Consider the following 23,094-nt stretch of genomic DNA (forward strand, 5'->3'; position numbering starts at 1 on the left):
CTGATTTGCTTTTTGTATTTGAAATGACAAACAAATTAAAATGAGTGAAATACCAAGGGGCCCAATACTTTTGGAGGGCACTGTACATTTAATGCTTATTTCTCTGCAGAGCCTCACACAGGTTGTGGTTTGGATCTGGTTCCTGACTCAAAATTTCCACACACACCCATTCTCCACTACAGCTGGACTGTTTAACTGCCTCTACTACTGTCTGCACATATAGTCCATCTTCAAATGTGGGTGCTATGGCAACTGGTCCATGGGCCCATGACCTGCGCTCCTCGTGAGCCTGAAAAGACTGCCTCAGTGCCTTTACCATAGCACTGAGACCCTGAAGATGAGGTAGGGGCATCTCAGGCACCTCAGGTCCAGCCCACCCATTGTCCCCAAGCAAAAGTTCTTCACCATTACTCCCATTGCGTTGACCATACAGTTCTGTTCCCCGGGCAACCAACCTCCCAGTTGACCCAACTACCATAATCTCATGAACAAATGACCCAGGCATATTGAAGTTTAAGGTCACGGTGCAGCACACAACACCAGAACTGCGCCTAGTTCCTCCCATCAGCATTTGAAAGAAACAAAAATCATCACTGGTGACGCGACGAATGCCACGGATTAATCCGTTTTGTTGCACAAAAGTCCGTAATAAGCCATGTACACGATGGGCTCGTGCCCCAGTTAGATAACTTAAAAGATCAATAATGGAAGACCCAACTGTGTGCAGCCCGCCTCCCCCCATCAGATCCTCACATGTCCAGCCATATGACTGGTCGAGGAGACTGGGACCGTAGACTCTGACATCACACACCTGAACTTCACCAACATACCCCTCCATCAGCAGCTGGTGCATTGCAACATAAGCTGGTAGGAAACGCAAGGAGTTGCCCATAATGCTGAGCAGCTGGGGGTAGTACCTAGCTGCATTCACCATGTTGAAGGAATCCACAGCAGTTGCAGCTTTCTCACAGACAACATTCTTACCGATCCCTGCAGGAGGAAGGAAAAGGTAATGGGTTATTTTTCTAATTCAAAAGACGTGTTAAAGGAAATGATACTAGAACTGTAATTTCCCATTTAGGGTCACTGAGAAATACCCTCTTATTATACAATTCCTGTTGATACAGGATGGAGAAGGATGTCCTGTGACACAGAATAATTTTTTTAAAGTGACATAATAACAATCTTAGTTATGTACAGTGGGACAAAAAAGTATTTAGTCAGCCCCTGATTGTGCAAGTTCTCCTACTTAGAAAGATGAGAGAGGTCTGTAATTTTCAACATAGGTACACTTCAACTATGAGAGACAAAATGAGAGAAAAAAAAAAAATCCAGGAAATCAAACTGTAGGATTTTTAAAGAATTTATTTGTAAATTATGGTGGAAAATAAGTATTTGGTCACCCACAACCAAGCAAGATTTCTGGCTCTCACAGACCTGTAACTTCTTCTTTAAGAAGCTCTTCTGTTCTCCACTCGTTACCTGTATTAATGGCACCTGTTTGAACTTATCTGTATAAAAGACACCTGTCCACAGCCTCAAACAGTCAGACTCCAAACTCAACCATGGCCAAGACCAAAGAGCTGTTGAAGGACACCAGGAAGAACACTGTAGATCTGCCCCAGGCTGGGAATAGTGAATCTACAATAGGCAAGCAGGTTGGTGTGAATAAATCAACTGTGGGAGCAACTGTAAGAAAATGGAAGACATACAAGACCACTGATAATCTTCCTCGATCTGGTGCTCCACGCAAGATGTCATCCCGTGGGGTCAAAATGATCATGAAAACGGTGAACAAAAATCCCAGAACTACAAAGGGACCTGATGAATGACCTGCAGAGAGCTGGGACCAAAGTAACAAAGGCTACACACTATGCAGAGAGGGACTCAAATCCTGCAATGCCAGGCATGTCCCCCTGCTTAAGCCAGTACATGTCCAGGCCCGTCTGAAATTTGCCAGAAAGCATATGGATGATCCAGAAGAGGATTGGGAGAATATCATGTGGTCAGATGAAACCAAAATAGAACTTTTTGGTAAAAATTCAACCTCTTGTGTTTGGAGGAAGAAGAATGCTGAATTGCATTCCAAGAACGCCATAACTACTGTGAAGCATGGGGGTGGAAACATCATGCTTTGGGGCTGTTTTTCCTGCAAAGGGGGCAGGACGACTGATCTGTGTTAAGGGAAGAATGAACGGGACCATGTATCATGAGATTTTAAGCCAAAACCTCCTTCCATCAGTGACAGCATTGAAGATGCAACATGGCTGGGTCTTCCAGCATGACAATGATCCCAAACACACCGCTCGGGCAACGAAGGAGTGGCTCCTTAAAAAGCATTTCAAGGTCCTGGAGTGGCCAGGTCAGTCTCCAGACCTCAACCCCATAGACAATTTGCTGGGAGAGCTGAAAGTCCATGTTGCCCAGCGACAGCCCCAAAACATCACTGCTCTAGAGGAGATCTGCATGGAGGAATGGGTGAAAATACCAGCTACAGTATGTGCAAACCTGGTGAAGACTTACAGGAAACGTTTGACCTCTGTCATTGCCAACAAAGGTTACATTACAAAGTACTGAGTTGAACTTTTGTTATTGGCCAAATAATTATTTTCCACAATAATTTACAAATAAATTCTTTAAAAATCCTACAATGTGATTTCCTGGATTTTTTCCCCCTCATTTTGTCTCTCATAGTTGAGGTGTACCTATGTTGAAAATTATAGACCTCTCTCATCTTTCTAAGTAGGAGAACTTGCACAATCATGGACTGACTAAATACCTTTTTACCCCACTGTAGGTAAACTCATTTCACAGGACAAAAATTTCTGATGACTGCCATGTGATACATTTTCACACCCATTAGTAGAGATTCAGCCATCAAAATGGTCTGTTCTTGCTTACAAAGCGATTTCACAATTTTTGGTTATGTGACACCTTCAAAAGTGTCTTTTGAAAAACATCTACAGCAGGTGAAGTATCAAACATCAACATTTTTCTCAGTAAATATATTTTTTAATGATGCTACTGACAAAATTTTAACCAAATCTGTAACAGGGTGATTCTTAGACTATGGGCACTTATTATGTCCTTTGATCATATTGTATGAAAAACAGAAAAAAGGGGAAATTTCACACTTTTATAGTTATCTTTACAATGAAAGTGTGTTAAGAAATTTGTTCTAGTAGTCTATGATGACTTTTTCACCTTTTTTCAGCATCATTATATGCAAATGGGTGATTCTTTAACTACGGGCACTATTGGCCTTGTAAATGTAATTTCCACCACACCATTGCCTTACAATATAAAGCGCCTTGGGGCAACTGTTGGATTTGGCGCTATATACATGTGCTCTGATGTCACTGTTTATCTCCATAGAAACTACCCAATCTTTCATACAAACTGTTTAAAGGGACATTACAGTGTTGTGGTGGAAATTACGGCAATAGTGTGGGACAACTACATTTTGTTTAAAAAAAAAATCAACAGTTGTATGACATTGAATACCCCAATTATGTTTTGATTATTTTACTGATATTTTATTCAGAGATATTTTAAAACATTAGAAAAAACGTTTACCATTCATTTTTATCATTGAAGATCAAAAGTCTGGGTGTGGGACAAGCACAAAATGGCAATATTTGCATATAATGATGCTGAAAAAAGGTGAAAAAGTCATCATATACTAGAACAAATTTCTTAACACAATTTCATTGTAAAGATAACTATAAAAGTGTGAAATTTCCCCTTTTTTCTGTTTTTCATGCAATATGATCAAAGGACATAAGTGCCCGTAGTCTAAGAATCACCCTTGTATGAAAGATTGTTTGGGTAGTTTCTATGGAGATAAACAGTGACATCAGAGCACATGTATATAGCGCCAAATCACAACAAACAGTTGCCCCAAGGCGCTTTATATTGTAAGGCAGTGGTGTGGTGGAAATTACATTTACAAGGCCAATAGTGCCCGTAGTTAAAGAATCACCCAACAACCCAAGCAATTCATATATACAAAGACCCCTAAACAAAAAAGTACAGAAATTAAGTTAGGTATAATATTATGAAATGACCAAAGGAAAAAGTGTTGAACATACTTACTGAAATTTAGTTAATACTTCACACAAGTCTTTGTTGGTAATGACAGCTTCAAGATGCCTCCTATATGAAGAAACTAGTTGCACGCATTGCTCAGGTGTAACTCTGGCGCATTCTTCCAAACAGTTTTCAAATCCTGAAGGTAATGTGGACCTCTGATCTTTAGTTCTTTTCATAGATTTTCTATTGGATTCAAGTCAGGTGATTGGCTGGACCATTCTATCAGCTTTATTTTCATTCTCTGAAACAAACTGAGTTTCCTTGGCTGTTTGTTTGGGATCATTGTCTTACTGAAATGTCCACCCTCCTTTCAACATCATCATCCTGGTAGATCGCAACAGATTTTTATCAAGAATATCTCTGTATATTTTTCCATTCATCCTTCCTTCAATGACATGATGTTTGCCAGTGCCACATGCTGAAAACAGCCCAACACCATGATGTTCCCACATCCAACCTTCACTGCTAGTATGGTATTTATGGGGTGATGTGCAGTGTCATTTGACCTCCAAATATGGTGTGTATTTTGGCATCCAAAGAGTTATAAGAGATATAGCCTGATCATTTGATCAGGCTATATTCTCCCAGTATTTCATAGGCTTGTCTAAATGTACAGCAAACGTTCGAGCTTCAACATGTTTTTGCTTCAGCAATGGAGTCTTGCGTGGTGAGCGTGCATGCAGGCCATAGTGGTTGAGTGTATTACTTATTGATTTCTTTGAAACAATTGTATCTGCTAATTTCAGGTCTTTCCAAAGCTCTCCACGAGTGGCCCTTGGCTCTTAAACAACTCTTCTGATAATTCTTTTCACTCTTCTGTCAGAAATCCTCTGTCAGAACACCTGCTTGTGGCCAGTTTATGGTGAAATGTTCTTTCCACTTTATGGCTCCAACAGTGCTCACTGGAACATTCAGAAGTTTAGAATACTTCTGTAACCAATGCCATCAGTTTGTTTTGCAGAAATAAGGTTGTGAAGATCTTGAGAGAGCTCTTTCTTTTACCCATTATGAGATGTTTCTTATGTGAGGCCTTGGTAATGAGGCACCTTTTTATAGGCCATCAGTTGAACCATCTGATATTAATTTGCACTGTCAAGGGGCAGGACAGCTTTCTAATTGCTGATAGATTTCAGCTGGTGGCTTGGTTTTCCATGCCTTTTTGCACCTCCCTTTCTTCAGGTGTTTAACACTTTTTCTCTGTGTCACTTCACATTATTACACACAACTTCATTTATGAACATCTGTGGTTGCTGTCTTTGTATGTGTGCATTACTTTGGTTGTTACTGACATCTGGTGAAACTTCCTTGTCAATAGGACCTTTAGAAATATATTTACAGAGGAAAAATAGTGATGTGTTCAATACTTAGTTTACACGTTGTATATTTTTTGATTAAGTTTCACAAAAGTGCTTCTTATGGCCCAGTCACATGGCATACGACGATTCCTGAATGAAGGGGAAAAAGTAAAAAAGTCACAAGTCGTCAAGAAAAGGTGGGCAAACGAACATTATCACCGAATAGCCTGCGAACCAAGAGCGCAAAAGGGACGAAAGAGGAACAAAACAAAATCAAAGTTAACGTTGATCTCGACGCTTTAAACAAAATGCACCTGGAGCCACTGCTGCAGCAATGTGTGCCTGCATCTCTGCTTTCCAGGACTCAGCACTGGGATGCAGCTCAGAGCGCCTGAGTCCTGGAGAAACTGCAAACATAAGCTGTGGAGATCTGTGCGCACGTCAGTGGACCCCCTGCTCTGGTTCCTCGTCCAGAACAAAAGAGGGATCATCTCCTCATCATCAGAATCCTCACTGTCTGATGACATGCTGGATGCTACGTCTTGCTCCAACTAAAAAAAAAAAAACCACTGGTGTGCCGTGGTGGCTGCTCTATCACTGTATTATGTTACTAAGCCATATATATTGATTTATAACAGAAAACTGTCAAAAGGGGCAATAAATATAAGTGTAAAGATGAATATATCAGAGCAGTAAAGTGATCAGTCTGTGTGAACGCACATTGACTCCCCATGTTATTCCAGGAGCTGCCACTGATCAACAATGTGAATTCTGCCTTCCAGAACAGCTCTTTATTTAATCATCTGAATCATCTACCTGTTGCCACATGTACATAAGGGCTGGATTGTCATTCCTACACTCATATTGTTATATTTAATAAAAATAACATAAAATAAGCGCACGTAGGAGCTGCTGCTGCCGTTGCGTTCAAGTACCATCGGAAATTACGCAACTTTTTTGTTGTTTCAAATTCAGCATTTGCTTGTGGCAGAATAATTAATTGTATCCACACAAAAGATAAATTCTGGCCTATATAAGGTGCTTGAGCCCAGTGAAGCTGACCCCCACCCAGATAAAAAACATCCAAGCAAACAGGCTGAGTTTGCCCTGTAATTTCCGTCGGTACATGAACGCAGCGGCAGCAGCAGCGCTCACAAACTGGCTTCTGCACTGTGTGAAAACATTCAGCTGGTCGAACGAAGTCAAACTAAACATTAACTTTATAAAAACTAGCAAACGATAAAAAAAAAACGTCACGAACGACAGCAAAACAAAATACAGATGAATTGAGGTTTTCGGTGGCATTTGTTCAAATTTTTCAACAGTTTCAAAATCCTGACAAAGCACCAGCTGCAGGAACAAAGCTGCGCAATGGTTAAATGATGCCAACAAAAGTGAACAGAAGTCCAGATTTTTTGTTTCGTTTGGGCTTTGTTGCCCTTCGTTAACTGCCATGTAACTGGGCCATAAGATGTAGGATAGTACGTTGGTGCGCAAATGTAGTTGGATCATTGTTCAGCTCCAGGGCCCTCAATTGTCAAACTGTGCGTAGAAAATGTTCCAAATGCTGTCATACAAACTAAATTTAGTATGTATGTCCGTCCAAAAAAACCATAAATAAATAAAATTCATATATGTAATTAAAATAAAAAAAACTGTTTATCAGACAGATTCTACATTTTAAAGCAGATGTACGTTCAAGATCATTTGAATTCAGAAATGCCCTCAATAAACATATATGGTAACAACACATCAGTTTGTTGCTTCTGTTCCTCATCAGAAGTGCTTGTGTGTAATCAAAGCCGTGAGACAAGAAATATGAAAATTCCACAAAATAAATGCATCAATAGGTGGCAACACTAGCTGAAAACCCCTCCATTGGCAATGGCCATTCACTCATGGTTTCTTAATTTATAGAACAAAATCAATTGTGGACATAATTTTAAAGCGCTTCAAGAAGGTTCAACATGCACATTTCAACAACTAGCATAAAACTTTCCAAGCAGAATAAGCAGACATTTATTGTAAGCGGTTAGCGGATTTGGTTTCAGTGCGGAAAGTTCCCGGTTCAAACCCCACCCCAGCCACATTTCTCCATGTAACGTGGAGCTGCGTTAGGAAGAGTATCCATAGTAAAACGTGTCAAATCAACATGCAGATCCACCTGGGTTATGCTCTGGCGATCCTGAGTGGAAACAAGGGAGCAACTGAAGTTGTCCCAGAATCCTTTATGCACCTGTGACGTCACTGCAATGCTGTTGTATCTATCCTAATTCAATTTTAGCAATGAAAATAACGCCAATATAAAACTGCAGTTGGAAACTATTTGATTCATGTCTTGTAGTAACAGGTGGAGATCAGGATGCTTGTTGACGGTAAAGGTCTTTTTTATTTTAATAAAATTTATTAATAGTAGAGGACCTTCCTATCGAGTTCGTGACCAATTTTCTGGGAGCAAAGATCTTCTGGGATCCTTTCAGGATGTGGTTGACGATGACATGTCAGATGAAAGTGATGGAGATGATGATTACAATGACACAGAGGATGTTTGACTATTTTGTAATCATGGTCTTACCTGACTCTTTGAGGACTCTGAGCCTGGCTTATATAATAATGGTGTTATGTTGTTTGTTACTATGGAGTTTATCTAGTTTCTTGAAGGTAATTACAATTTATGAAAAAGAAACATGGTTACACAATTGTATCTGCTCTTTCAGTATGAATAGTCACCTAATGTTTATTGATATATGCCAGACATTTCACACCCTTTACCTATATGTATTATGATGTGGAGATCAGAATCCACAAATCATCTAGAATTATAGGATGTTTTGTGATGCGATACAGAGTTATGAGAGTTCGGAGGCAGGTGCACAGCCGACTCGATCAACGCTGTCTACTGTGGGATCGATCAGATCAGAGACTAAGATATTGCAGCCTCTGTGACATTGAACAGGGAGGCTTTTATGAAAACGGCAGAACAGAATTCGAAATTATTCAGGTACAGACACACACTTTGAGATTTTGTTGCTGGATAGCTGCGTATTTCCATTCTTCTATGTTTTAAAGGACATGTCGCACTGAAATCATAACATTTCAGTGTTTCTGACAGCATTTCTTAGAGGAAACCGTGCACTTGAATGCTGCTAACATTAAAAACGGAACCATAGATTAATTACAAAGTTTACATAAGTGTGATATGGTGTTATGACTTATTTTTTGTGTGATAACTGTTGATTTTGATGCAGTCACGGTAAAAGCAGCCACTTTCCACTGTGCAAAAACTTAGTGCATGTGCACATTGCATGAGTGCAGTGCATGCTGCTCTGTTACAGAACAGTCTCACATCAAGACAGACACTCAAAGTAAAATAAAGATAAACCCTACCAGCTCCACTGAAAAGAAGAAAAAAAACCCTTAACAGTCATCCACTTGTGATTTCCAAACTCCGCTCCACCAAAGGAGTCCCCACGCACGGATCGCACACGATCACCAGCCGGTGTTGCGGAGCGCCTCACAAATTTCTTTCACCGTTAGTTATAAACTCCATTATCTCCTGAAAATAATGTATTCCGAATGTAACTTTTTAACAATGTAAAAAAAAAAAATCCATCTGTACGTAGCCTGTACAAAACAGCGTCATGGAGACATTCCGCATGCATGCTCACGGCAGGACTAAAATAGTGTCCAGCAACACAAACAGCAGTGTCACCACACATTAGAATCCAAAATCCAACAGACTGAAAAAATTAAGAATTTTGGGGTGAAGAGTGTCGCCTTCTGTCTCTCTGTACAGTCTCTATAAATCCGAACCTTCACTTTGGAATAAAAGCTCAGAAGCTTGGATTAGCTGAAGCAGTGTTTGTTTCTTCACTGTGTCAGCCATCGGGATGGTTCTGCTTGTCCTAAAATGCGCATCACACGATAAGAAATGCCGACAAATGCAGAGTAAAACTGCAGAGTAATAAGACATTTTCCAGAAATGCACCTGCTGACTCGGGGAGGAAAGCTGGACGTTTTGTTTTTCTATTTTTATTTTTTGACAGTATTCACCTTATTCAGGAAGTCAGGGTGGGCAGCTCCATTTTGTCAAGCAACTTCCGGTTTGCCATTGCATCTGATGATTAGCTACGTGGGAACACAGTACGCTAGAAGTGTCCAAACATGAGCAGCATTAATTGTTCAGTTCTTGGGTGCCACAACAACTGGGAGATGAGGAAACTATCACTTTCAGAACAATATTTTAAACATGGAAAGGAGAGATCTGAGTGCTGTGGACGAGCATTTAACTTGTTCCCTCCTCCATTGAAAGACAAGGAAAACTGGTGCTGGCTAAAGGCGCTGAATTTGAAAAATCCACCCAAACGTCGCTATGTCTGTTCTTTTTATTTTATGGAGAAAAAACCCACACCACTGGATCTTTACCCAGAGAAATGGTTGGACTACAATGCTCTGTTGAAGAAGCAGCGGCGGATGCTAGTGAGATAAACGGGTAAGCTGTGTTTGTAGCATTAGCTGCTATCTTATTTACTAATTTTCTGGCATTTGATAAAACCAAGCACTGCATGAAATAACACCATACGCATAGTGACATTACGTAATCTTGGCATTACGGTGGTACTACTTGTCGGGTAGTATTTTAACTTGATTGTGCTTTTATACAAGCTCCGCACCACTGTGCGGCACGGAGCTCATAGTTCCTCATAGCCAAACCGTCCATGCCAAGTGACAACACAAAGTAGTTAAAAATTATCGAGGGCCACTTTTTCATGTCATCTTCCAACTCTGTTATGACCTGTGGGTGAGCCAGAGTCGATCCCTTTGAGCTTTTCAAAAAGGTTTTTGTTTCTACCCATGTAATATCTTCCATTGTTCTATACAAAAACACCGCTCACCGGAAGTCCTAAGACAAAACGGCACACTCTCACGAGCGCCACTAGCTTAGCTTATGGCAAGCTAAAAGTGGACGCTCTCGTTTTGGCTGAACTTCTAGCCAGTTTCTGGGTATTCTGTGTTAGTAAGTGCCCGCGGCTGGCGTGCTTGATGAATTCCTGCGCAAAAAGTAGTTCCCAGATAATTGTGATATATTCCTATGAGATATGAGTATATCTCATCTAAATCAATTCTAAAATTTACCAGTAATAAAATTATTAAGATAATTGAAGTTTTAAGAGTGGCCGTAATAAATATTTAAGAAACTTAAAGTTTATGAGCACCTTCACCTGTTATTGCTCAAGCACATTGTAAACATTGGCACGATGGAGTGTGATGCGGAAGAGTTCAGAAAGATACAATTGGAATGATTTGATTACCATTTACAGTTGGCGATGAAAGACTTGGGTGTCAGCTTTGTGTTAAAGTCAGAACAAGAAGCTGCACTGAAAGAGATCTATCTGGGAAAAGACACATTCTGTGTGTTGTTGCTCCAACGAGAGCAGCACGCCGAGCAGTGTGGCAAAAGTAGTCTGGCGAGATCAATCTGTGGGAGCAAGCTATCCCACAATTCCATAATAGCAGAGATTTCTGTCTAATGAGAGCGACACTGAGCAGGGTGACAAAATGGAAATGCCTCTGTTGTAAAAGTGGGCGGGGCTGAATAAGGTGAACAGAGGGGTGTCAAAATCTGAATCACAAGGACAAGGTGGGATTTTAACACTGAACTGAATGCCTCCAGCCTGGTGATATTGTGACTTGGGAATTCAAACTTTTCAAATTGAAAACTATGCAGGGGAAAAGTATAAAAAAGTCTGGAATCTCCCACATTTTACCCTGCATATACACAGTTTAAGGACAAATCTGTGCATATGATCGGCTGATAAATGAGGGCCCTGGAGGTTGGCACTGATAAAAAAGGAAACCTCTTTCAGCGATAATATGTAACGGCAAGAAGGGTACAACTACAATATGTTTTTAAATGCAGAGCTCAGCATCCTTCAGGGCCACAGGGAATTCGCCATTTTTGACAAGGACACACGCAGGAAGCTGGAGAGAAAACAGGAAACTGAGCTCAACACTCAGGAATTCCATGAGATAAGTTAACTTCACAGAGCTACTCTCCTCTGATAATACAGTGTGTTGACTGTGCATGTTTAACAGTGTTGACAACAGTTACAAAGATGAGTAATGCATTTCACATTTTGGAAATTCCCATATGCTGTGATAGTAATGTAAATGCGCTGAAATTGCAACTATCAGTCTAGTCACTATTCAATGAATTTGGAAGGTATTTTTTATTAATGGGTGATAAAGGAAAACAGTCTCAGAAATGACAGTAAAATTTATTCAGCTTGAACAAGTCTCCAATATTTAGAAAGAGCAGCTGTGCAAAATCAGTCCTGAACCACCTTGACATGATCTATCTCTTACCCAGTGCTTTCACAGCTATCTCCCGTGTCATTGAGGGTGGAATATAGATGCAAACAAGGTCAACATCTTGGTGCAGCAGCACGTCATCAGATCGGCTGGTGTGAAATGGGATGCCCAATTCCTTTGCCAAGCAGCCTGCTTCCTCTTCGCTTCGGCCCCAGAGTGCCTGAACCTCAAAACCTTCAGCTTTCAACAATGGAACCAGCACCCGGGCTGTGCTCCCTGTGCCAAACACGCCGACTCCTGGTAACATGACAGTGCCGCTCACCGCAGCCTTATGTCGGAACCACGGCCAGCCTCACAAACATCCCAAAAGATGATGATTCCCTTTTCTCTCAAGTTGTCCAGTGCTCTTCTGAAATCAAATGGAGCTGCAAAATAAATGATCAGGTTACTAATCTTATAACTCCCACATGGCAACAGGAGGTTTTAGCTATACTGTAGTTAGTCATACCAAAGTTCTTGACAGTCTGTAATGTTATATCTGTGGCTATGGAATACATTACACACATCCATTTTTCTTGTGTTGTTCATTGCTGTTGTGATAGCTGTTTGTACTGCTGGCTGTGAAAAATTGTCCCTCGGGGATAATAAAGAAATCTTAAACTTGACTGAGCACCCATAATGTGGTGTTTATAGGAACATCTGTTAGCTACAAGTAAGTACAATGCTTATACTGACACCTATAGGTGTGTTGTAGTGTGGGTCAACTCTTCTCAAAGGATTATAAATCAATAAATACCCCACATCTGTCCCTTATCTGGTATCAAATGTCTTCCCAGCACTTTGATATGAATAACTAAGATGTGACTGAGTAACTGCTGAAACATTACATTAACTACAGTGTGGTCAATTTAAATGTATCGCCACAGGCATTCGTCTACAAGCACACTACCAACAACATGATTAAAGCTAGGTGGCAGTAACAAAGGGTGTAACAATGTGACAATGTGGCTCACGGCAGTTACTGCTTTCAACAGCTACTACTAAGGCTGATGCAACTATTGTATTTTTTTATTACCTGACCTCTGAGATAGTCGACACAGAGCTTTAACAATGCAAAATATCTGCTTTGAGGATATTTAGGCAAGAAAAGTGTGTAAATGTCCCACTTTCAGGTGCTCACATGCTTGGGAGTGCCTGTATTTTTTTATTTTATTTTTAAATCACAGAATTCATGATGACCACTTCCCAGTACCTAAATCAATTTTTGGCAACTTCTCCATGTTTTTCATCTATCCGGTGAGAGAGTGGATGAATGCTGTTGTAATTTCACCAAACTCTGATCTCAATAGCGTCCAGTCCACTGTTAACTTTTGGAATTGTTCGCTGTGGGCAAACTCCCAACAAACCCTGATTGCAAATTACACCAATAATGTGCAATTATTACATCATCATCATGACTGACACCCTGGCTTGCAATGTTCACTTCCTTCCAAATTTTGGCCAAATTTTCATGCAATAAGGCTTTAAGTTCTTGATCATTTGTCATGCTCCAGTGGTACTCGCCATATTGTTTACACCCTTCTCCTCAACAGAAATTACACCAGTTGCGGAAAGGATCAAGGGAACCTGAAAGTGGCTATATTCTCCCTTCGTCCTACCACTGTGCAAAGTGATAGGGTGAAGGGAAACGGTTTACAAAGAGTGTTGCAATTGGGCCTAACATTATTTTCAATATTGCTTAAATTGCTCATTTAGATTAGTCACTTAAAAGTGTCCATTTCAATATTCCACAATTCAGAGTGATGTCTATAAAATCCTTGTTTTGTTCAAATAATACAAAATCTAAATCAGTTTCATTGAGAATTTGATTTAAAACTGAGAAAAGCAATTCTTCACATTTGAAAAGATGGAACCACTCAATATTCTGTATTTTTCTTTAACAAATTACCCAATGAATAATGATCAAAACACTGAACCTTTTCTCTCACTTAATCAACGAATAGTTTCAACTCAAGTTTCTTTTGTAGAATATTCAACAAAATAAAAATGTGGTCTCTACAGAAAAAAAGATGTTTTGAGGGGATTTGGTGGGCCAAAACATAAACAACAAAATAAAGGGATCAAATGCTCAACATTCATTTAGTTCAGAAACTTTTTGCACAAGATTAAAGAACATAAAAATACCATTTTGAGCTACATTAAAACGTAACGGAACAGTGAAGAGACTCATAATTTGTGTAGTGAACATACCAACAACACTTTATATAACAGAGGATTAAGTCTGTGTTTCTTATCAACAGTCTCTGACAGCCACCACATAGTTAACACACCATTCCTACAATGTTCCACACCCAACTCAAATCAACGTCACTCCACCATTAATCTGTGAGCGATCTTATGCAAGCTCACTGATGATATAGTCAGTTGTGGACAAATACCTGATCATAAGAAATAATTTGCCAACATTGTATCGACACACTGTTCCTTTTTTTAACTGAAAGGTGCTCCTTATTAAATTATCAGAGGATTCATGTTATCAGTTTGAAGCTGCATAGAGTAGCCAAGCATCTGTTTCACATTACATTAGGTCATTTGAGCAATATTATTGTTAGAAATATTGATTAACAATACTTGATTGAACTGTGCCATAATTGTAAATGCTACATTATGTGCTACCAAGAATAGAGATAATATATCCATTAAGTGAATCCATTGTAGGGACATGGCTAAGAGAAACTGACCCTGCCTTTTATTTAACTCTCCTACAAAGACATTAAGATCCATGATGAGCAGTACATCACCTCAGTGTTCAAACACCACTTAAGGAAGCAAATATCCAATCAGACAATCATGTGACAGAGAACCAAAGTACAGCCCGAAAATTAGGGATGGGTATTGATAAGATTTTATTGATATCGATGCCATTATTGATTCTGGATATCGATCCGATTCCTTATCCATTCCCTTATCAATACCTCTTGTGAATTTTCTGTGTACTACAACCCCGGGCAAAAATTATGGAATCACCGGCCTCGGAGGATGTTCATTAGGTTGTTTAATTTTGTAGAAAAAAAGCAGATCACAGACATGACACAAAACTAAAGTCATTTCAAATGGCAACTTTCTGGCTTTAAGAAACACTATAAGAAATCAGGAAAAAAAAATTGTGGCAGTCAGTAACGGTTACTTTTTTAGACCAAGCAGAGGGAAAAAAATATGGACTCACTCAATTCTGAGGAAAAAATTATGGAATCATGAAAAACAAAAGAACACTCCAACACATCACTAGTATTTTGTTGCTTTTGTTTGCTTTTATAACAGCTTGCAGTCTCTGAGGCATGGACTTAATGAGTGACAAACAGTACTCTTCATCAATCTGGCTCCAACTTTCTCTGACTGCTGTTGCCAGATCAGCTTTGCAGGTTGGAGCCTTGTCATGGACCATTTTCTTCAACTTCCACCAAAGATTTTCAATTGGATTAAGATCCGGACTATTTGCAGGCCATGACATTGACCCTATGTGTCTTTTTGCAAGGAATGTTTTCAGTTTTTGCTCTATGGCAAGATGCATTATCATCTTGAAAAATGATTTCATCATCCCCAAACATCCTTTCAATTGATGGGATAAGAAAAGTGTCCAAAATATCAACGTAAACTTGTGCATTTATTGATGATGTAATGACAGCCATCTCCCCAGTGCCTTTACCTGACATGCAGCCCCATATCATCAATGACTGTGGAAATTGACATGTTCTCTTCAGGCAGTCATCTTTATAAATCTTATTGGAACGGCACCAAACAAAAGTTCCAGCATCATCACCTTGCCCAATGCAGATTTGAGATTCATCACTGAATATGACTTTCATCCAGTCATCCACAGTCCACAATTGCTTTTCCTTAGCCCATTGTAACCTTGTTTTTTTTCTGTTTAGGTGTTAATGATGGCTTTCGTTTAACTTTTCTGTATGTAAATCCCATTTCCTTTAGGCTGTTTCTTACAGTTCGGTCACAGACGTTGACTCCAGTTTTCTCCCATTCGTTCCTCATTTGTTTTGTTGTGCATTTTCAATTTTTGAGACATATTGCATTAAGTTTTCTGTCTTGACGCTTTGATGTCTTCCTTGGTCTACCTGTATGTTTGCCTTTAAAGTAGACCTGCATTGAAATAAATGTGGTCAGATTTCAGAAAGAAATAGCTGATATGTATTTATAAGACCCTTGTGAATGCAGTCAAGTAAATCTGTAAGCCCAAATTTGTAATTCAGCGGAGAAATCTTCGTTTAAAAATGATAAATTTGCAACTAAAATTTAGCCCTCTGTGAAAACAGTTTGTACAGCCGTATCATTTCCATGACGTCAGGGACAAGACGACGCGCTCCCGCCTTCAGTCCGCTCCCGCATTGAAATTGATTTTATCTGTTAGTAATGTTACTTATACATGTCCTGGTTTCAACATCCAAAAGTAAGCTGCAATGAATGTGAGATACAGATCTGTGTGCTCAGATCAGCAACGACATCGACAGCGGGCGCCGTTCTTCCTCTCCCGCTCTGTGTCTCCGCTGCACTTATTAAGTCTGCGGGCTCGTTAATGAGCTCGTTAACCGCCGACGCGGGCCACTCACACCGCCCGTGTCTGCTTTGCAGCCGGCATCACCTCTCTGTCTACTGAATGGAGCTGCAGCACACTTGGCACAAGTCCTGAGATTACGCTCGCTGTTTTAATGCGAAGCGGCCGGTACACCTGTTGCTGCAAGGACAGACTTCTTGCTGCAAAATCCACAGCACCGCATGTCTTGGCAATCGGAGCCCCAGAGCTCCATGGACGCTGAGAGAGGTTTATATATTTTTAATGACTGGGATTCTTTGCGGGTCTCGCCTCCATATCCAAGACAACTTTGGATGCTGTAGCTCCTCTGAAAAAGAGAGCTTTAAATCAGAAGTGCCTGACTCTGTGGTATAACTCACAAACTCGTAGCTTAAAGCAGATAACCCGTAAGTTGGAGAGGAAATGGCGTCTCACTGATTTAGAAGATCTTCACTTAGCCTGGAAAAAGAGTCTGTTGCTCTATAAAAAAAGCCCTCCATAAAGCTAGGACATCTTTCTACTCATCACTAATTGAAGAAAATAAGAACAACCCCAGGTTTCTTTTCAGCACTGTAGCCAGGCTGACAAAGAGTCAGAGCTCTACTGAGCTGAGTATTCCATTAACTTTAACTAGTAATGACTTCATGACTTTCTTTGCTAACAAAATTTTAACTATTAGAGAAAAAATTACTCATAACCATCCCAAAGACATATCGTTATCTTTGGCTGCTTTCAGTGATGCCGGTATTTGGTTAGACTCTTTCTCTCCGATTGTCCTGTCTGAGTTATTTTCATTAGTTACTTCATCCAAACCATCAACATGTTTATTAGACCCCATTCCTACCAGGCTGCTCAAGGAAGCCCTACCCTTATTTAATGCTTCGATCTTAAATATGATCAATCTATCTTTGTTAGTTGGCTATGTACCACAGGCTTTTAAGGTGGCAGTAATTAAACCATTACTTAAAAAGCCATCACTTGACCCAGCTATCTTAGCTAATTATAGGCCAATCTCCAACCTTCCTTTTCTCTCAAAAATTCTTGAAAGGGTAGTTGTAAAACAGCTAACTGATCACCTGCAGAAGAATGGTCTATTTGAAGAGTTTAAGTCAGGTTTTAGAATTCATCATAGTACAGAAACAGCATTAGTGAAGGTTGCAAATGATCTTCTTATGGCCTCGGACAGTGGACTCATCTCTGTGCTTGTTCTGTTAGACCTCAGTGCTGCTTTTGATACTGTTGACCATAAAATTTTATTACAGAGATTAGAGCATGCCATAGGTATTAAAGGCACTGCGCTGCGGTGGTTTGAATCATATTTGTCTAATAGATTACAATTTGTTCATGTAAATGGGGAATCTTCTTCACAGACTAAAGTTAATTATGGAGTTCCACAAGGTTCTGTGCTAGGACCAATTTTATTCACTTTATACATGCTTCCCTTAGGCAGTATTATTAGACGGTATTGCTTAAATTTTCATTGTTACGCAGATGATACCCAGCTTTATCTATCCATGAAGCCAGAGGACACACACCAATTAGCTAAACTGCAGGATTGTCTTACAGACATAAAGACATGGATGACCTCTAATTTCCTGCTTTTAAACTCAGATAAAACTGAAGTTATTGTACTTGGCCCCACAAATCTTAGAAACATGGTGTCTAACCAGATCCTTACTCTGGATGGCATTACCCTGACCTCTAGTAATACTGTGAGAAATCATTTTTGATCAGGATATGTCATTCAAAGCGCATATTAAACAAATATGTAGGACTGCTTTTTTTGCATTTACGCAATATCTCTAAAATTAGAAAGGTCTTGTCTCAGAGTGATGCTGAAAAACTAATTCATGCATTCATTTCCTCTAGGCTGGACTATTGTAATTCATTATTATCAGGTTGTCCTAAAAGTTCCCTAAAAAGCCTTCAGTTAATTCAAAATGCTGCAGCTAGAGTACTAACGGGGACTAGATGGAGAGAGCATATCTCACCCATATTGGCCTCTCTTCATTGGCTTCCTGTTAATTCTAGAATAGAACTTAAAATTCTTCTTCTTACTTATAAGGTTTTGAATAATCAGGTCCCATCTTATCTTAGGGACCTCGTAGTACCATATCACCCCAATAGAGCGCTTCGCTCTCAGACTGCAGGCTTACTTGTAGTTCCTAGGGTTTGTAAGAGTAGAATGGGAGGCAGAGCCTTCAGCTTTCAGGCTCCTCTCCTGTGGAACCAGCTCCCAATTCAGATCAGGGAGACGGACACCCTCTCTACTTTTAAGATTAGGCTTAAAACTTTCCTTTTTGCTAAAGCTTATAGTTAGGGCTGGATCAGGTGACCCTGAACCATCCCTTAGTTATGCTGCTATAGACGTAGACTGCTGGGGGGTTCTTTTTGCTCTGTATGCACCACTCTGCATTTAATCATTAGTGATCGATCTCTGCTCCCCTCCACAGCATGTCTTTTTCCTGGTTCTCTCCCTCAGCCCCAACCAGTCCCAGCAGAAGACTGCCCCTCCCTGAGCCTGGTTCTGCTGGAGGTTTCTTCCTGTTAAAAGGGAGTTTTTCCTTCCCACTGTAGCCAAGTGCTTGCTCACAGGGGGTCGTTTTGACTGTTGGGGTTTTACATAATTATTGTATGGCCTTGCCTTACAATATAAAGCGCCTTGGGGCAACTGTTTGATGTGATTTGGCGCTATATAAAAAAAAAAATTGATTGATTGAATTGATATCCCGCGATGGTACCGGAGGCGAAAGACAGTAGATTTTCATTGCAACACCACTCAATCAAACGGGCATATGAAAAAGTCCCCCAAAATAATTTTCAAGCACAAATAAAAGAAATGTGTACTCACCAAACGTGCTGCAAGACAATATGAAGTTTTAAAAAAAGTAGATCCTTCCGTATAAGACAAGAAAAAGGTGCAGATGCAAACTGATGTAAATCCACAAATTACAATTGGCGCAATGCATGCTGGGAGAGGGTCTTGTCCGTGACGTCTCGGCAGCGTCCATGATGAGAGGGACAATTTGCGGAGGGCTAAATGTTAGCTCAAATGAATGTCATTTTCAAATGAAGATTTCTCCGTTGAATGACAGATCTGGGCTTGCAGATTTACTTTACTACATTCAGAAGGATCTCATGTGTAAATGTAAGTCATTTTTTGTTCAAAAAATCTGACTGCATTTTTTTCAATACAGGTCTCCTTTAACAACCTTCCCATGTTGTTTGTATTTGGTCCAGAGTTTAGACACAACTGACTGTGAACAACCAACATCTTTTGCAACATTGCGTGATGATTTACCCTCTTTTAAGAGTTTGATAATCCTCTCCTTTGTTTCAATTGACATCTCTCGTGTTGGAGCCATGATTCATGTCAGTCCACTTGGTGAAACAGCTCTCCAAGGTGTGATCACTCCTTTTTAGATGCAGACTAACGAGCAGATCTGATTTGATGCAGGTGTTAGTTTTGGGGATGAAAATTTACACAGTGATTCCATAATTTTTTCCTCAGAATTGAGTGATTCCATATTTTTTTCCCCCTCTGCTTGGTCTAAAAAAGTAACCGTTACTGACTGACACAATTATTTTTCCTGATTTCTTAGTGTTTCTTAAAGCCAGAAAGTTGCCATTTGAAATGACTTTAGTTTTGTGTCATGTCTGTGATATGCTTTTTTTTCTACAAAATTAAACAACCAAATGAACATCCTCCGAGGCCGGTGATTCCATAATTTTTGCCAGGGGTTGTAAAAGTAGGCTTTACAGGTTTGCTATGTCAACAACATTTTATTGAGTCTTAAATTAAATAAATATGAAACTGGTCACTGGATCCTTGATCTCTGGACTTAAATAAAAATAAAATCTGTAGTTTTTGTCAAAAGCATTTCCTTTCAGACATTAATTGCATAAATGTCACTCCATACATAGCCTCTGAGCTGAGCTCAGCAGGCTGACCTGCAAGCCAACATGTCATTCATAAAGAACGTAGGATGTCAAATTTTGGGAGGAAAAAAACTGTTTTAGTCTGTTGTAATTTACTGTTTGTATTACAACGTTTGGAACGAGGTGTCATTTGATTTAAAACGGCGATTCGCTTTGAAGTGATTAATTCCAACCAAACTCTAGCTAACAGGACTCGGCAGAGGCGCAGTGTTTGAAGCTGTGCAAACGGAACAGAGGATGATTCTTGTTTCTTGACTGCAACAAGACAAGAGTCCCAGTTAGTGACTTTAATCTGCACAAAAATGACTCATGATTGACATTTTTAAATGGCTTTGAGAGGGGATAAGAAGCAGACTTGCCGCTTCTGAAAAGCAGCGAAGCAGAGAACCAACAAAGCAGCGGGTCGGAGCACTGCTTCATTGGTTCAAGCATCCAAGTGGAGCCATTACAGAAGCAGAGAGAAATGATGATTTTCCCGACAAACACCCTCAAAAACAATGGTCACTCTGAAGGACCAATAAGGGAATCATTAAGCAAAAAGGCAAGTGATGTCGGTGGATTGAATCATTTCTTAATGATTCTCGAAAAGAACCGGTTCTCAACACCCATCCCTACCAACGATACCGATATTATGGAGTAAAAAACTACAATACAGATATATACATTAAAAATAGCAATGATTACTAACATTTTTTTATCATACCCTTATGACAAAGAAAAGTAATTAAGGCTTGATGTTTTACAGGCTTAAGTGGGACTTTGTTATGAATAATAAATATAACTAAAAACTAACCAACGTACATCATGCTGCTTTCACTCGGACTGGCAGTTGTTACATCAAATTATTCAGCATTTGCATAAAATGGACTTCCTGTCTATTTTGGCCCCACGTAGCTGGCAGCATAACAAACACTTATCTGTTGTCACTGCAAAATACCCACTCCAATTGAAAAGAAATGGCAGCTGGTCACTTTACCTCTACCTCAAGCAGATAATGTCACCAAAGGGTGATGGGGGTCCCAGAAATGCCTGCAAGTACTGTAAACCATGCCGTTGGACACCCCCTCCTGCACTGGAAGAACTATGTAATGACACCATTTTCAACAGCCAGTGTTTTTCTGCATTGTTTAATCTGTAAAATAAATATCTGCAAAAATAATGCTTATACCACGTTTGTGAAAGGCTCATATTGCCCGATATTATGGGCTAACCAATATATCGGTCGGGCTGTAACCCAAAGCACAGAAGCATGTAGAAACGGTCATGTTTCATCATCAACTGATGTGACTGGCTGGAATGAAATCCCATTGATTACAGTTGCCTTTCCATGTCATAGAGGTTACAGAGAACACTGACACCCCCCCCGCCCCCCCCCCAAAAAAGTCCACTAAACAGATCACCACCACAAAAGTGATCTGACTGGTTCAAGCTGACAGTAACCACACAGCTCTCAGACCTATTGGGCCGTTAATGTTGCAATAATATTTGCAAATGCGTGTTGAGACTTGTGTCTGTTGTCAACCCTTGTGGGTGTGTAAACAGACGTGTGCATCTGTGTATCAATCAGTGTACATAAGAATCTGCAAATGTGTACTGAGTCTACAAATGCACACAAAAATTTGCTATCTCTGTGTGTGTGTAATGTGATTTGCAGATATGTAAATGTGTAGAAAATTTGTAAATGTGTGCAAAGATCAGCAAATGCGTAGATGGATTGACAGACACACATCTCCACACGCATTTGCAAACACTACTGCTGCATTAATGGCCCCACACAGACCACAATCACATTTTTAACTTGTAAGAAGAGTGTAAATGTCACTACATTAGGCACACCTTTCACCTAATAAATTGTAAAATAGTAAAGTATGTTAAAGTGTTGGGGTGTTCACTTCTCGGATGTGTTTTTGTACAATCTGATGTTTATTTAAAAAAAAAAATCTAAATTTTTACAGGTGATTTTTAAAAAAGATACAACGTGACACTGTATTGTGTACACCTTCCTATGTAATAAATTGGGTTGCGTTGATTTCACATCAGGTGAAACTTTAATTCCTTCGTGTACCACATAACACAAAATTGTGCTAACACGCAATTATTTCGCCCATTTAATTTGCCTTTAACCATCGTGTGAGTACTATGCCACAACTTTAATACGGCCACAATCAGCTATCGATTACTGTAGCTTTAGCTAGCACGTTGACCAGACCAGCTATTGTGTAGCCGCACAGCAGCACTGCGAATTGAGAAATAAACGAATATTGTTTATACATTAGAGCTACTTTCATTGCATTTCCAAGAACAAACCATGATGAACTTCAAAGTTAACAACTTAACTTACCGTGTTAAACAGGCAAACGTGGGTAAGAACAGAAGGTGCTGAAACGCTAACGTCAGGAGAGCTGTGTGATCAGAGACAGTACAGCGACGACAGACGGCTCACTACCGCCGGACATCAAGAGCCGAAAACATGGCGCCGACAGGAAACGCGAAACACCAACCTGTTATGATATACAGTTAGAACAACAAATCTCCCCGCAGCACGAGTTCATTTCTATATTTAACATTTGAATATGAGGCTGGCAGTATGACTACAAAACTATGCACTGTCCTATAGTATGCACTTGTCCTCAAGAACCCTCCATCCGAGGTGGTCCAAACCCCATGGGGTGTTGGGTGGCACACTCACTTAATGTGCAATAACTATGCAAACATAATGCGTTCCTGTTAATACGGTCAATCACAATGAGTCCAACATGAGTCCCTCTGGCTAACTGCGCCACCCTATGCACTAACCCACAAGGACCCACCATCCAAGGTGGTCCGAACCCCATGGAGTTTTGAGTGGCACACTCATTATTTAATGTGCAA

General features: G+C 40.0%; 1 protein-coding gene across 1 annotated transcript; it reads right to left on the minus strand.

Moving 5' to 3' along the window:
- Positions 1–22,715, minus strand: gfod2 (glucose-fructose oxidoreductase domain containing 2). Its single transcript, XM_034189472.1, has 3 exons — positions 22,565–22,715; positions 11,754–12,124; positions 1–990 (listed from the first exon to the last, which is right to left on the minus strand). Exons 2-3 carry the CDS (start codon positions 12,004–12,006, stop codon positions 89–91), a joined length of 1,155 nt encoding a protein of 384 aa, XP_034045363.1. The 5' UTR covers positions 12,007–12,124; positions 22,565–22,715; the 3' UTR covers positions 1–88.
- Positions 22,716–23,094: the final 379 nt, after the last annotated feature.

This window comes from Thalassophryne amazonica, chromosome 2 (genome assembly GCF_902500255.1).
Source record: "Thalassophryne amazonica chromosome 2, fThaAma1.1, whole genome shotgun sequence".
Lineage (NCBI taxonomy): Eukaryota > Metazoa > Chordata > Actinopteri > Batrachoidiformes > Batrachoididae > Thalassophryne > Thalassophryne amazonica.